The sequence below is a fragment of the Solanum lycopersicum genome, chromosome 8 (assembly GCF_036512215.1).
Source record: "Solanum lycopersicum chromosome 8, SLM_r2.1".
In the NCBI taxonomy this organism is placed as follows: Eukaryota; Viridiplantae; Streptophyta; class Magnoliopsida; order Solanales; family Solanaceae; genus Solanum; species Solanum lycopersicum.
In genome coordinates, this window is record NC_090807.1 from 30,712,188 (window position 1) to 30,728,113 (window position 15,926).

The 15,926-nt window shown below is 40.4% G+C and overlaps 2 protein-coding genes across 2 annotated transcripts; both read left to right on the top strand.

Moving 5' to 3' along the window:
• Window positions 1-357: 357 nt before the first annotated feature.
• LOC138337896 (uncharacterized) lies at window positions 358-1,218 on the top strand. The gene is made up of 3 exons (XM_069288333.1): window positions 358-704; window positions 804-1,016; window positions 1,113-1,218. Exons 1-3 carry the CDS (start codon window positions 358-360, stop codon window positions 1,216-1,218), a joined length of 666 nt encoding a protein of 221 aa, XP_069144434.1.
• A 2,389-nt stretch (window positions 1,219-3,607) lies between these two features.
• On the top strand, window positions 3,608-4,327 carry LOC138337897 (uncharacterized). Its single transcript, XM_069288334.1, has 2 exons — window positions 3,608-3,954; window positions 4,054-4,327. Exons 1-2 carry the CDS (start codon window positions 3,608-3,610, stop codon window positions 4,325-4,327), a joined length of 621 nt encoding a protein of 206 aa, XP_069144435.1.
• The last annotated feature ends 11,599 nt before the right edge of the window (window positions 4,328-15,926 follow it).

Here is a 15,926-nt window from a genome sequence, read left to right on the forward strand (position 1 = left end):
TAGCACAAATGATAGGAGTGGGCTCTATGTTCCACTTCAAAATTGAGAAATTGGCCCTAGGGATGGTGGAGGCAGTATGGCGCGAGTTGAAGATATGTTGCAGAAAATGATGAGGAGGTTTGACGCTAGTGATGAGAAAATTAAAGAGTTGGGAGTGACTTAGCGAGTATTGGGCAAAAAGTTGATGCAAATGCAATCTCAATCAAGCATCTTGAATTACAAATGGCCCAATTGTCTTCGACGGGGAACTCACACCAACTGAGCACTATTCCGAGCAATACAATCCAAAATCTAAAAAAATATGGACATTGTATGGTAGTCACAAATTGAGGTGGTAAGCAAACCATTGACCCACCAATGCCATCTGGTGTAGAAAATGTGATAAGAGGCGATGATGAGGTAGTGGAGGTTAGTGGTGAGTTTGGAGAAAAAACAGGGAAAGAAGCTGAGGTACCCCAAAAGGTGACCCCCATGCCTAGACCACCACCTCCATTCCCACAGATGTTAGTGAAAAAGACCGAGGATGGTAAATACCGGTGTTTTATCACTATGCTCAAACAGCTTTCCATCAATGTCCTTTTGATAGAAGCACTTAAACAGATGTATAGTTATGCCAAATGTATGAAAGTTATGGTCACTAAGAAAAGATCAATCAGTTTTGAGGATGATGATAGAATGCAGCATTCTAGTGCTATTAGTACAAGGTCTCTAGTGCAAAAGAAAAAAGATCCGGGTGCCTTCACTATTCCATGTACAATAGGGTTTTTACACTTTGCGTAAGCATTATGTGATCTTGGGGCTAGCATAAATCTCATGCCTCTCTCTATTTACAAGAAGTTGGATATGGGTGATCCAAAGCCCACTATGATGCAGCTACTGATGGCCGATCGAAGGGTGAAGACACCTATTGGGATACTCCATTCTGTGTTAGTAAAGGTGGAGTCATTCATATTTCCAGCTGATTTTGTGATTCTGGATTGTGAGGTTGATTTTGAGGTGCCTATTATTCTTGGGAGGTCACTCCTTGCTAAGGATAGAGCCTTGGTTGACATGGTGAAAGGGAAAATGAAATTTTAGTTGAACAATGAAGAAGTGAATTTGAACATTTATAGGTCAATGAGGCAGAGTGGTGAGATCCAATCTGTATCTGCCCTATCCTATAGGGTTGAAAAGTCATCTGAGGTACAAATAGAAGAGCGTTTGGGTGTAGAAGCATGAGCAATAGTGATCATGAATTTTGATAGTGATTTCATTGAAGAGTATGGGTCATTAGTCGTGGCACTTGATCGGGTCTTACATGTATTGATAAATCTTTCACTTAGAAGTCTATTTAATGAGTGCACGCGTTAAAACTCACCTCGTTTCTACTTGCCGGACCAAGGAGGTGGATAATAAGAAAAGAATTATCAACGTAAATCTTATACACTATCTAATAGCCTAATGTCGATTGGTGCAAAGTAACAACTAAGACATACACCGATTATGATGCTTAATATGAGGTAAAGGTAAGATTTAGTAAAGAATAAACACGTAGTCGGACCAAGGTGCGGAGTAAAATTTCCTAGTTGCCGGACCAGGAATTAGGAATACATAACTTATCACTTTGCATTCAAAATTTTAGGAAAGGATGGTTATAGCTAGAATTACCGTGTTATGAACCTTTGAGAACACTTATGCCCTAGTTACGCTCATCACTTGATAAATATCAAAGATTCATACTTGCTACTTGTTTGCTTAGGAATATTTAATTCCTTTCGTTATTTAAAACACCCCTTTTATTACCTATTTTCATAAAGGACTTGATTAAATAGAAGTAATTCTAAATTAAAATTAAGTCTAAATCATTTTCCTTGTGGGATCGATCCCAACCTCGTAGTTGGGTTCTTTACTTGATACAACCGCTTATACTTCTTTTCGAGAAGTAAATTTGAGCATATCAAATTTTGGTGCCGCTGCTGGGTAAAGTGACTTTTGGAATAACTTTAAGCACATTACCAAAGTTTAGTCAATAATTTCCTAATTTTACTTTTTCTCTTTGTTTTTGTCTCTCGCAAGTATAGCTTTCGTGATGCCAAGTACACGAAGTCGAGGAGAACCAAAACTTCCACTTGATCCAAAACTAAACCGCACAAATCACAGAATGAATATTCAAAACAATCTTTCTTATATTGACGATGAGATCAACCCTCTATTTCCCCCGTCGTTGATGCTCATAACCGAGTGGTTGTTGATAACCCTGGCTAAGATAATCCGAGGAGCAAACCTCCCACCCCATGCCCTCAAGAGTACTATAGGGGAAATGTTAACATCACTGACTCTGATGAGCCACTTGTCCTACCTCCTCTACCACAGGGTTATACTTTTGTGGTAACTAGTAGTCTGATGCAAATTCTCACAGCTACAGGTTTGTCTTCGGGACAATCTTCTATGAGGTCGATGTGTAAGAGTTGCGTGGGGAGGCCTTATTTGAACATGAATGTCATAGGGTTAAGAGTGTTCCCTATCTCAATGACGGGAGAGGCTGCTATATGGTTTATCGAGCTCCCTATAACTCAATATGTACTTAGAATCAATTGTGGGATGTATTCTTAGCACATTACTACCCAGTGTCTAAGAAGTTAAACCACAAAGATAGGGTGAACAACTTGGTGAAACTGCGAGGAGAATCAGTCAGTAGTTCTTTGGATAGGTTAACCTCATTCTTGAGAAGTGTCCCTAATCACCGCATCGATGATGAGTCACTGAAAGAGTACTTCTCTCGGGGACAATAATATAATAACAAAGCAGTACCGGATACGATAACAGGTGGTTCTTATGGGGAGTGTCCTTATGCTGAGATCGCTGAGAATTTAGAGAAAATCTCCCGAAATAATAAAGCTTGGAGCACTAGAAAGTCAGATACTAGGAGAAACACTTTTGCAGTGCAATCCGCAAACAACCCAGCCACAGATGAGTTTGTGAAGAAATGTCTCAAATGAGAATAGAGCTTGGGTTGGTGTTGAGACACGTCACTGGGGTTGCAGAAAAGGTAAATGCGGTGAACTACTTGTCTAAACCACCACCGCCTACTGATGAGTATTACTATGAGGAGGATTCTTATGCGGTAAATGAAAAGACGAGTTTTTTTGACCAAGCGTCCAAGGCTCCAATCACGAGAATTGGCACCATGGTGAAGGAAATCAAGCGAGAGAGTCATTATGTCCGAGATGGGAATTACAGTCGCGACAACAACTTCAACCAGGTAACTATGGTAGCACAAATGATAGGAGTGGGCTCTATGTTCAACCTCAAAATCGAGAAATTGCCCCTAGGGATGGTGGAGGCAGTATGGCGCGAGTTGAGATATGTTGCAGTAAATGATAAGGAGGTTTGACGCTAATGATGAGAAAATTAAAGAGTTGGGGAGTGACTTAGCGAGTGTTGGGCAAAAGTTGATGCAAATGCAATCTCGATCAAGCATCTTGAATTACAAATGGCCCAATTGTATTCGATGGGGAACTCACGCCAACTAGGCACTATTCCTTGCAATACAATCCAATATCTGAAAAATGATGGACATTGTATGGTAGTCACAAATTGAGGTGGTAAGCAAACCATTGACCTACCAATGCCATCTGGTGTAGAAAATGTGATAAGAGGCGATGATGAGGTAGTGGAGGTTACTGGTGAGTTAGGAGAAAAAACAGGGAAAGAAGTTGAGGTACCCCAAAAGGTGACCCCCATGCCTAGACCACCACCTCCATTCCCACAGAGGTTAGTAAAAAAGATCGAGGATGGTAAATACCGGTGTTTTATCACTATGCTCAAACAGCTTTACATCAATGTCCTTTTGATAGATGCACTTAAACAGATGTATAGTTATGCCAAGTGTATGAAAGTTATGGTCACTAAGAAAAGATCAATCAGTTTTGAGGATGATGATAGAATGCAGCATTCTAGTGCAATTGGTACAAGGTCTCTAGTGCAAAAGAAATAAGATCCGGGTGCCTTCACTATTCCATGTACAATAGGGTTTTTATACTTTGTGAAAGCATTATGTGATCTTGGGGCTAGCATAAATCTTATGCCTCTCTCTATTTACAAGAAGTTGGGTTTGGGTGATCCAAAGCCCACTATGATGCGGCTACTAATGGCCGATCGAAGGGTGAAGACACCTATTGGGATACTCCACTATGTGTTAGTAGAGGTGGAGTCATTCATATTTCCAGTTGATTTTGTGATTCTGGATTGTGAGGTTGATTTTGAGGTGCCTATTATTCTTGGGAGGTCACTCCTTGCTAAGGATAGAGCCTTGGTTTACATGGAGAAAGGGCAAATGAAATTTTAGTTGAACAATGAAGAAGTGACTTTGAACATTTATAGGTCAATGAGGCAGAGTGGTGAGATCCAATCTGTATCTTCCATATCCTATATGGTTGAAAAGTCATCTGAGGTACAAATACAAGAGCATTTGGGTGTGGAAGCACTAGCGATAGTGATCATGAATTTTGATAGTGTTTTCATTAAAGAGTATGGGTCATTAGCCGCGGCACTTGATCGAGGTGATGTTCGGTTTAAACCAAAGAAGTTGGAGTTAGATATGAAGCATCAAGAGTCTCCACCCATGAAACCATCTATAGAGAAGGCTCTAAAAGTACAACTTAAGGCTCTACCACCTCATTTGAGGTATGTATTCTTGGCAAAAGGTGACACTTTACAGATGATTATTGCATTAGATTTGAATGTGCATCAAGTTGAGAGTTTGATGGAGGTGTTAAAAGGGTTCAAAAGAGTTATTGGGTGTACTATTGCAGATATTATTGGGATCCCTCCCGAGATTTATTCACGTAAAATCCAACTTATGCCCGATCATAAGCCAAGTATTGAGAAACAGAGACATTTTAATCCACCTATAGAAGAGGTGGTGAAGAAGGAAGTTATTAAGTAGTTGGATGTTGGAGTAATATATCCAATCGCCGATAGTAGTTGGGTATGCCCTATTCAGCGTGTACCTAAGAAATGGGGAATGACTGTCAGATGTTGGATAGACTTGCAGTCAAGGGGTGGTACTATTTTGTCAATGGTTAATCATGTAATTATCATATTTCTATTGCATCGCAAGATCAAAAGAAAAGCATTTTTACTTGTCCTTATGGAACTTTCGCATTCAAGAGAATGTCGTTTGGGTTATGTAATGCACCGACCACGTTTCAGAGATGTATGATGTCGATATTCTTCGATATGGTGGAGGACACTATTGAGATGTTTATGGGTGATTTTTCAGTTGTTGGTGACTCCTTTAAGCGGTGTTTGAGTCATTTGTCTGAGGTTCTTAAGACGTGTGAATATTGCAACCTTGTGCTAAATTGGGGAAAATGTCACTTTATGGTGAAAGAAGGTATTGTATTGGCTCATCGCATTTCAGAGAAGGGTATAGAGGTTGATCGAGCTAAAGTTGAGTTGATAGAGAGACTTCCTCCACCCATCTCTATAAAAGGTGTGAGAAGTTTCCTTGGGCATGCAGGCTTTTACCGGAGGTTCATCAAGGATTTTTCAAGATTGCACATCCTTTGTAAACTTTGATTGAGAAAGAGTGTAAGTTTCATTTTGATGAATCCCGTCTTAAGTCATTTGGTGAGTTGAAGGAAAAGTTGGTGTATGCACCTATCATCATTTCTCTGGATTGGAGTAAGCCATTTGAGTTGATGTCTGATGCTAGTGGGGTTGCTCTTGGTGTGGTATTGGGACAAATAAGGGATGAAATCCTTCTTCACATTTACTATGCTAGTAAAGCCCTTAATGAAGCCCAAAAGAACTACACCGTAACTGAACAAGAGCTCCTTGCAACAGTGTTTACTTTCGAGAAATTTTGCTCCCATTTGCTTGGCACGAGGGTTATAGTGCATACTGATCATTATGCTTTGATATGTTTGATATTAAAGAAGGATGCAAAACTTAGGTTTATTCTTTGGTATTACTATTGCAAGAATTTGACTTTTAGGTGAAAGATAGAAAAGAGACTAAAAATCAAGTTGATGATCACTTATCCCGATAAAAAGATAAAGCAATGATGGAGTTAGGTAAAAAGGCTGAAATTGATGATACTTTCCTGATGAGCATGTACTGGCTGCCTCCCAAGACCTGATTCTGTGGTTCTTAGATTTTGTGAATTATCTTACTAGTGATATCATCCCACCGGAATTGTTGTTTCATCAAAGGAAAAAGTTCATGCATATTATAATAAAGTTCTTTTGGGATGATCCATATCGATGGGCTTATTCATCGTTGTGTGTCGGAAGTTGAGATGTTGAGTGTTTTGGAGGCATGCCATTCTTCGCCTATAGGTGGGCATCATAGTGGTATCCAGACTGCTCACAAGATCTTGCATTGTGGCTACTATTGTCAAACCATCCACCAAGATGCTCATGAGTTCGCCAAGGCATGTGATAGATGCCAAAAATATGGTGGCATTTCGAGAAAGCAAGAGCTCCTTTTAAATCTCATTCTTGTGATTGAATTGTTTGATGTGTGGGGCATTGACACTATGGTCCCTTTTATGAGTTTTCATTGGATGAAGTACATTCTTGTGGCAGTCTATTATGTGTAAAAGTGGGTAGAAGCTATCGCACTTGCGAATAATGAACGGAAGAGTGTCACCGCGTTCTTGAAAAAGAACATATTTTCTAGATTTGGCACCCCCAAGGGCTAATATCAGTGATGGGGGGATTCCTTTTTTGCAACAAGCTATTTAAGGGATTATTGGAAAAATATGGGGTTCGCCAAAATGTGGCCACTCCTTACCATCCTCAAACCAATGGCAAGTTAAGGTGTCAAACAGGGAAATTAAGCATATTTTGGCAAAAACAGTGAATGCTAGTAGAACGGATTGGTCAATGAGGCTTGATGATTCTCTTTTGGCCTATCGGACATCATACAAGACTCCCATAGGTATGTTCCTATACCAACTTGTATATGGAAAGGCTTGTCACTTAACGATTGAATTAGAGCATAAGGCCATGTGGGCAATGAAGAAGTTGAAAATGGATTGGAATGAGGCTACAGAACACAGGTTAACCGGGTTGAATGAGCTTGATGAATTTCGCTTGAAGGAATGTGAAAGTTCATCCCTCTACAAAGAAAAGATGAAGAAGTACCATGACCAAAAGATTGAGAAGCACGATTTTTTGTTGGGGATTTGGTGCTTTCGTTCAATTCTAGGTTGCGCTTATTTCCGGGCAAACTAAAGTCCAAATGGACTGGTCCCTATTTGATCACCCAACTATTCCCTCATGGTGCCGTTGAGTTAGAGAACAATGAAGGTGTGAGGTTCAAGGTGAACGGGCAGCGAATCAAAATTTATCTACTGCATGCTGAAACAGCAAATGAAGTGATCGAGGCATACCATCTTGATGTAGTCTGATTGATCAAGAGTCCTTCGTCGTGTTGCGACGTTTAATCAAGCGCTGATTGGGAGGCAACCCAATATGTATCCTCTAGCCAACTATAGGTTTTTCAAGATTTTTTAGCCATAGTTGCATTATTTTTGCTTTTATTACTTATGTCACATATGAATGTTCCTTTATTTTTCTTTAGAAGTGTTGGCTATAGCATAAAGTAGAATCCGTGTCCAAAAAGGGTCCAGAAAATACAAAAAGATTAGCTTAATGGGTTTTAAATATGCAGGGACCAGATCACCAGAAATTTGCAAAAAAATTGGTCGGGTGCGCGCACCCATCAACGGACCGTCCTCCCTTTGACGGACCATCTATAGGATCCGTCGTGCCCAAGTATGATTTTAAATTTTTCTGAGCTAGGGAACTATCAACGGAGAGGTTGACGGACCGTCGATCGACTTACGGTCCATAGATGGGGAATCATCGATCCTTCACCCACCAACCCGACCCGACCCATCCGGCTACATACTAAAAGTTTTAAAACTTTTTAGTTACCCACCTCTTCATATAACAACCATAATTGTTTCCCTCCCTATTTCCTCTCATTTTCCCCCACTTCCTCACCAATTAACTCATTCCATCATCAGATTCCCACACTTCCCCCAATTCCACAAAAAAAATCCATTCTCTCCCCAAATCTTCCATCTTCTTCATTCTCCTTGTCAGTCGGTGTTGTGGTTTGTGTTGTTGTTGTACAACTACAAGTTTGCATACTCCTTTTCCTCCACTACATTTTCCAGGTATGTTCTTCTGATATGCTAAATTAATTATCGTTAATTTTCATGTTAATTTTATGTCTTACCTTGTGGGTCTCGAATTTGGGACCCCTTTCCATGCTAAAAACATACCCCTGAAGTCCTAAGTCCCTTAGAACACTGAAATTGAAAAGGGATGGGGGTGTTCTGTTAAAAATGTGTTGTGTTTGCATGTTGTGTTTCTGATCTAGGGATTTGATAGGTTGTAGAATCGAATGTTCAAACTATGATAATTCATGCCCTAGGAATGATGAAATGTTGGGTTAAATGTTAGGGAAACCAAAGGTCTCTAAGGATACTCTAAATTCGTACATTGGGGGAAACAATATGGCTGCAAAATTTTGTCCCTAAAGGAAAGAACGAGAACCCATCGACGGACCATCAGTCCCTCGATGGACCGTCGTTGGGGTCTGTTAACCCCAACATCCCTTGCTTATTCTATGTGCCCGTAGACGGACCCCACTAACGGACCGTCTTCCATTTGACGGTCCGTACTGCTCAACCGTCGATGCTGTCGGAACCTTTGTTTTTTATTTTCTAAAAAAATATTCGAAGTGTCTGTAAACGGACCCCATTGATGGACCATTATCCCTTCGATGGTCCTTCTTGCACAATCATCGACGGTGTCAGAACCTTTGTTTTTTTATTTTCTATAAAAATATTCTAAGCGTCCATCGACGAACCCCACTGATGGACCGTTGACCCTGTGAATGTCCATCCTGCACAACCGTCGACACTGTCAGAACCTTTGTTTCTGATTTGCTAAAAATATTCTTCTAAGTGTCCCTCAACGGACCGTCGTCCCTTCGATTGACCAACGATGGGTCCATTAGGCAGTGCTGCACTTCTACACTGCCATTCCATTCTATTTTTTACTCTCATGTTTGATGCTTTTGAATGTGTTGCATGCTTTTAGTTGTACTAATAACTTCTTATTGCAGGTACACATGGAACATAAGCAAGACTCTGTCTACTCGAGAGGGCATTCTAAGTTTGTCGCCCTGTCGAACCAGATGGTCATAGGATGAGACGATGAACGTGAGTCATAGTACATGCCACCAGGCACCCTCACTCCTACCTGTGCTGCCCGCACCACCAAAGCCACGCCCATGAAGGTGGCACCCGGTGGAGTCACTACCTCTTAGACTGAAGAGGAGCGCATACTGAACGACACACCTTCTAGGTCGGCTGGACATTATGAGAGAGCGTCTGGATCCGAGGAGGCTTCCGGTTCTGAGGAAGCGTCCATCTCAGAGAAGGCTTCCAGGTCTGAGGAGGATTCTTCTTCTCCTAATGCCAATGCTCCAGCCACTTTAGTCCAGTTTGCCTCGTCTGATGAGGATGATAATGTTGATTCTACTCCAGCACCGCAGACTGTTGTCCCTGGTCTGGTTGTTGATAATCCCAATCGGTGGTTTGTGGGTCAATATCAAGAATATGATAATGCCAAGGTGCCCAACGACAAGAAGGTCATGACCCGGACCCTAACACTCGAGCGGCAGGTTCTCACTGGGAGTCTTCCTACTATGCCGGTCATCGATGTTATATTCACAGGACATCGGCTGGAGTGTACGGCTCGGCATGTGGGCTGCTATAGCGAAGAAATGGTGTGAGAGTTCTACGCCTCCTATGTGGTGACTCTCTGGTTTCAGTTGGACAGGCGAGGCAATCCAGCCATACATGCACCTCTGGAGTACGTCTGAGTCCGTGTCAAGCGGGTTGATATTTCTTTGTCGTCCATTCGCAGGTTTCTCTATGGCTCGGACGTTGACGCCACCACGACCCTCCTGACCGCCCAGTTGGACTATCAGTATAGGTTGATCAAGGACGGCTGGTTCCAGCGTGAGCTAGATGTGAGAGAAACCACCAAGCGGTGGATAGCACAAAACCTCTCCATGGATTATGAGGCTGTTGATTGGGTGTTGGAGCCCAAGGGGAGCATCAAGAAGGTGAACCTCACCTTCAATGCCAAATTCTTATGGCTACTGGTGCAACACTACCTTTCCCCCACTGCTGCTGATAACATTGTCACTTGGGATCATGCAGTGTTGATGGCTGCCATGGTCGCGGGGTTCCAGGTGGATTTCGTGTTGCTCTTGCAGGTGGTGATACATGAGAGGGCCTTTAAGTCCACTACTACTTAACCCTTCCCGTGCATGGTCTTTGAGTTGTGCAGGTCTGCAGGAGTGCCCGTGTGGCACATTGATGTGATCAAGACCCCGCCCGACATAGTGGATATTGGCCTCATAAGGGATGAGGCCAATGAGTTGGATCCCCACAAAGGGCCACGTCCAGAGGTGTAGCCGCTCGGTGAGAACCTGGCGGCCACGGTAGATCAAGACCAAGATACTAATCTGGCTACATCTGAGCATAACGACACCACCCCAGTTGAGTCTATCGCGGGTGCTAGCACCGCTCCTAGATCCTCCCGCTTGACTCCTTCTGCTACACAGGTCCCACTTGCTAGGGTCCAGAAATTAGAGGCCCAAATGTCCACACTTATGCATCACATCCATCCTTGGATGCAGAGTTCCATTGTTGAGGCAGAGGAGCGGATAGAGAGAAAAATGGCCCATACTGAGCGGCAGATCATAGAGGTCCACCAGTTGGCTGCATTTTTGAGTTGCGGGTTCTCGACCGGCCAACCCCTACAATGAATTTGACGACTCTCCAGGCTGTTATGGAGAGTCTGAGAGCAGACTTGGATACGATAATGGAGGCCCCTTCTGGAGAGCCTGTTGAGGACACGGTGTTGGTTGCCATATTATCCACCACTATTGTGCCACCACCTCCCCCACGAGATCATGCCAAGAGACAACGAGTTAGAGAAGAGGATGAGTCTCGGGCATGGAAGAAAGAGCGTAGTTGATGAAGAGGCCCCCAGTTGAGAATTCTAAAAGTGGCTACTGGGGGCGTCTAGATCCAAAATTGTTGAGGCTGAGAGGAGCACTACTGCTGGTGTTGTTATTGTTGAGGACACCACTGATGGTGTCCCTAATACAGAGGGAGAGGGTTCCGGGAAACCGGACTTGTCAGCATATTGATCATCGGCGCTTTGCGCCTCAGGCTTGCTTCACCTATCACCCTTATTTGTATACCTTTATGCATTGGGGAAAATTGAATGTCTTTTTGTTAGGGGTGGGGTAAATGGAAAGTGAGTGCTAGGGTGAAGTTTGAGTAGCCCAACTCACGATCCTCTCTTGGGGTTTTCTTGCCTGTGTTCTTTTCCCCCAAGAGATTGGCTATTTTATTGTTGAACCGGCATATTTGTATCTTTTGTACACAGTATAGAAATGGAATCTAAAGCATGATGGCTAAACAGAATGATATCCTGATTTAAAGAAATTATTGCATGACTAGGCATAGTAACTGATGAATGTGTGGCTTTAAGCATGACATAGAGATACACCACGGCAATGACCCTAAATCTAAAACTTGAAGTAGGTGTCTGATAATCTGGTAGATTAATGAGATGTCAAGTGAGTGTGAGTAAAATTTGAATAGTCCACCATTGGTATTGATCTAGAACTTGCCTGGTTAGTCCTGCTAAAAGTAAGATGTGATAAACAATTAGGAAAGGATCATAGGCCCTTGTTCAAGATATTCAATCTTTAGCCTAGATAACAGAAAACCGAATGAAATTAATCCATTCTTCATTCAAATAATTAAAGCTTAAAATAGACCTTTCTTTTTCACCCCAATTGATCTTTTCCGAGAACAATGTGTTGGCCCTGGTCCCTCCTTGGACATGTGCACCACAGCTTATGCAAAAATCATAAGTTGTATTGTGTACCTTGACTCATGGTAAAACCATGAGTTGAGGGTGTCTAGTTGAGGAACATTCTGGAAAGTGGGGTTGAAAGAATAAAGAAAGAGAAAGAACAAAACAAAAGTGACTCAAGAAAGATGAAAGCAAAGTGAAAATTCAAAAAAAAGTCACTTATACAAAAGTAGAAAGAAAGGAGAAAAGTAAGGCAAAAGAATATAAAAAAATAAGATATATGGCGGAATAAAATGATGAAAAGGTAGGATGCTTAGTCGTTTTGTCAAGAAGGGCAATAACACTTAGCCATTATGTCAAGGAGGGCAATAAGTCAATAACATACATCCAAATGTACCCTACCTGATCCTGAGCCTAAGTTACAAGCTAAGAAAATCCTATCATGATCCTAAGAGTCTATTATAGTGAACTTAAAGCTATGAAAATAAGGTCAAGCCTATGGCAACAAGTGTAAATAAGGGGTTAAGTTGTTCCAAGAGCGAGTGTTGAAAAAAAATAATCCTTATACTCAAACAGAAATCATTGTGTGAAAAAAGAGGATGTTGTTTTGAAGTGAGGACACTAGCTGCAATACCAAAAAATTGGTACCTTGGTGAGAGATCAAAGAGGATAGGTTTCGGTGTGCGGTGAGTTTGTGTCATGGTCTGATCCACATGAGCGATCCTAATAGTGATAGCATGCATAAACATAATGAAAATAATCGGGATTGATATCCAGATGAATGCGAAAGCTAAAATAAGGATACTCTTGTACAAAGGTTTTGTGGTGAGTCATATTGCGTCGCTTGAGGACAAACAAAGAAATTATGTTAAGGGTCTTGATGTACCGTGGTTTCACGGTACTTTCAATGCTTTTTCCTTAAGTTTAGTGTGTGTCTAAGGCCTTTTTGTAGTAGTTTTAATGTATTTTTCTCTTTGTTTGAAGGAAAATTGTCCAGGATGAAAATGCGGAAGAACTATGCTGAAATTGCAAAAGTGATGACTACAGGAGCCATCGACGGTCTGTCTACCCCTCGACGGTCTGTAGGTGGCAACCATCATCTAAAGAAAAATGCCGCTAAAGGAAGATTGGGGAATTCTGACCAAGTGTGGTGCTACAAAAGCTATCGACGGACCATCATATCCATGACAGAAGGTCCTGCAGTCATTGCAAACAGAGAGTAGCCCCAGTACTCATCTTGAAAAGATTCTAAGTGTGGAGAAATGAAAGCCATCGACGGACCGTCGTGCACTCAACAGACCGTCATCCTGGTCAATCGATGGTAACACTGAGTTGGAGAAGAAAGCAACTGAAAAAGATTCTAAGTATGGAAAGACGGGAGGCCTCGACGATTTGTCGTGGACTCGATAGCCCGTCGGTCCAGTCGTTGACTCAGACGCGTTTTTGGGAAGATTTTCCTTAAATAGATTTCCTTTTTATGTTAAGACTTCTTTATTATAAATACTGGTAAAAACCGCATTTTTGAGGTTAGACTCTTGATTATTTTCAGATTTGTAATATTGATTGTTGAATATTGGGTTTTGGAAGATACTTCATTTTTCGGAATCGTTTATTGCATAATTTTCTCGAATTCAAGTGATATTTTGGAATTTCTTCAATCTCATCAAAGTAAGTACATGAATTCTTCTCTAATAAATACGAATTATGTAATTATGAACATGGGTAACTAAATCCATAACTAGGGTTGTGGGAACCATGGGTAAATAACAAGGTAAAAACTAGCTAAAATAATAATTTTAGAATAGTCTTTTGCATGTATTGATAAATTTTTTATTTGGAAGTCTTTTTAATGAGTGCACGCGTTAGACCTCTCCTTGTTGCTACTTGTCGGACCAAGGAGGTAGATAATAAGAAAAGAATTATCAACGTAAATTTAGTATACATTATCTTATAGGCTATTGTCGATTGGTCCAAAGTAACAACTAAATCATACAACATTATTATGCTTAATATGAGGTAAAGGTAAGGTTTTGTAAAGCATATACACGTAGCCGGACCAAGGTGTGGAGTGAAATTTCCTAGTTGCCGGACCAAGGAATTAGGGATATATAACTAATCACTTTGCATGCAAGATACTAGGAAATGATTGTTACAACTAGAATTACCGTGTTATGAACCTGTGGGGAACACTTATGCCCTAGTTACTCTCATCACTTGATAAATATCAAAGATTCATACTTTGTACTTGTTTACTTAGAAATATTATATTCCTTTTGTTATTTAAAACCCCTATTTTATTACCTATTTTCGGAAAGGACTTGATTAAATAGAAGTAATTGTAGTTTAAAGTTAAGTCTAAATCATTTTCCTCGTGGGATCGACCCCAACCTCATAGTTGGGTTCTTTACTTGATACGACCGCTTATACTTCTTTTCAAGAAGTAAATTTGAGCATATCAATATGCACAAACAAACATAAAATCATGTTAAAAAGGGACATTTCATTAAAGAACCCATACCAATCAATAAGACATATTCATTAAGTCAAAATCATGTACATCAAAAGACTAACAATACTAAGTCTAATCAAGCCAACATTCATATCACATAATTGAACACATAATCAAGACAACTCTATCATAAAGTTATAAAATCAACAAATATGTATAAGAGTTCCTAACATCATAACAAAAGCAAGACCGTTACTTATTAACCCTCGATAAGTCAACTAGTTCAAAGACTAAGCAAAGCCTCATAACCTTACTCAATCAATTAAACCCAACAAAAACCATAAACAATGTCCAACTTCACATAGCATATCATTTAGAGTACATATCATCATACTTTAGCAATAGAGTCCAAACACATGTTCGTAAGTGTTTAATCATCATATAGTATTATCAATATGCAAGATCGTCATATACATATCATGTACAATTATAAGGATATACATATATAAGAACATACTCTAATGACTTTCCTCAAGGCTAACTAGTGCAATGTTTAGGTAGAGTCTCATACTCCTACCTAGACTAAGCTAAACCCCTTAGGTCATCCTAGTTAGAGCTCATTCCTTTAGTTCATTTTACCTTTTGGGAACATCTTGCCTTAACCGACATAGACCACATGAGCTAATGTGGAATTCGGTGTCATGTAACCCTACACCGAAGGAAGCGGACTACTTGCCAAGGTATTACTAAAACATGAACATAGCATCTAGGTAGATCCACTAGCTAGTATTGCTATGGGGGCAACATAGTTCAAGAACTAGGAGATATAGTTGGTACCCTCTTTATGCTACATGCATTATAATCTCCAATCTCATGAAAACATTAGTGATCCCACCTTCCCTATGTGGTGAGGGACAATCCTCACTCTAATTCACTTGGTGCTAAGCTAGAGTCCCTTTTGAAATTTCTTTAATGTCTTTATTAATCATCATTAGCTTAATGTAGGTCATAGGTTCTATCCCTTACATAATCATCAAAGCTCAATAAGAATTGCATGAGTATTGTCCTTCATTACAATTCATACAAGTGAGGTAAGCACATTTACATAGTTACATCGTAATAAGGCACATTGGTAAGTTATCACCATACTTATAACATTTATATCTTAGTCAACAACTCACAATCCATAGTTCATGACATTTCAATTCAACATCATACCAACCCTATCAATCTTAATATAAGGTATACTTCAATACAACATCAGCAATGAATCACTAAGTAATCATAATTGAAGTAAAGAATAGAGATCAAAAGACTTACTCAATCTCCTTCACAATGCCTTCATCAAGGTCTTACCATCAACCCTCCAATTTAACCCAATAATGGGTGTAATACCATCACACAATAGTGACCAACATGATAACAAGGCCAATTGAATCATTATACAACAATTCATCACTAGTTCATACCCTAGAATTAGATACTTAAATCAAGTTCATAATATACTTCACAACTTAGGTCAATTACTCAAGAACTAACATAAATGGATTACAATATATGACAATATA

What these genes read in the sequence shown, in the direction of transcription:
- LOC138337896 (XM_069288333.1), top strand. Translation starts at nt 358, where the DNA reads ATGCCATCTGGTGTAGAAAATGTGATAAGAGGCGATGATGAGGTAGTG. An exon ending in TCTAGTGCTATTAGTACAAG is followed by an intron (nt 705 to 803) that starts GTCTCTAGTGCA and finishes TCTTGGGGCTAG; the next exon opens with CATAAATCTCATGCCTCTCT. An exon ending in GTGCCTATTATTCTTGGGAG is followed by an intron (nt 1,017 to 1,112) that starts GTCACTCCTTGC and finishes GAACATTTATAG; the next exon opens with GTCAATGAGGCAGAGTGGTG.
- LOC138337897 (XM_069288334.1), top strand. Translation starts at nt 3,608, where the DNA reads ATGCCATCTGGTGTAGAAAATGTGATAAGAGGCGATGATGAGGTAGTG. An exon ending in TCTAGTGCAATTGGTACAAG is followed by an intron (nt 3,955 to 4,053) that starts GTCTCTAGTGCA and finishes TCTTGGGGCTAG; the next exon opens with CATAAATCTTATGCCTCTCT.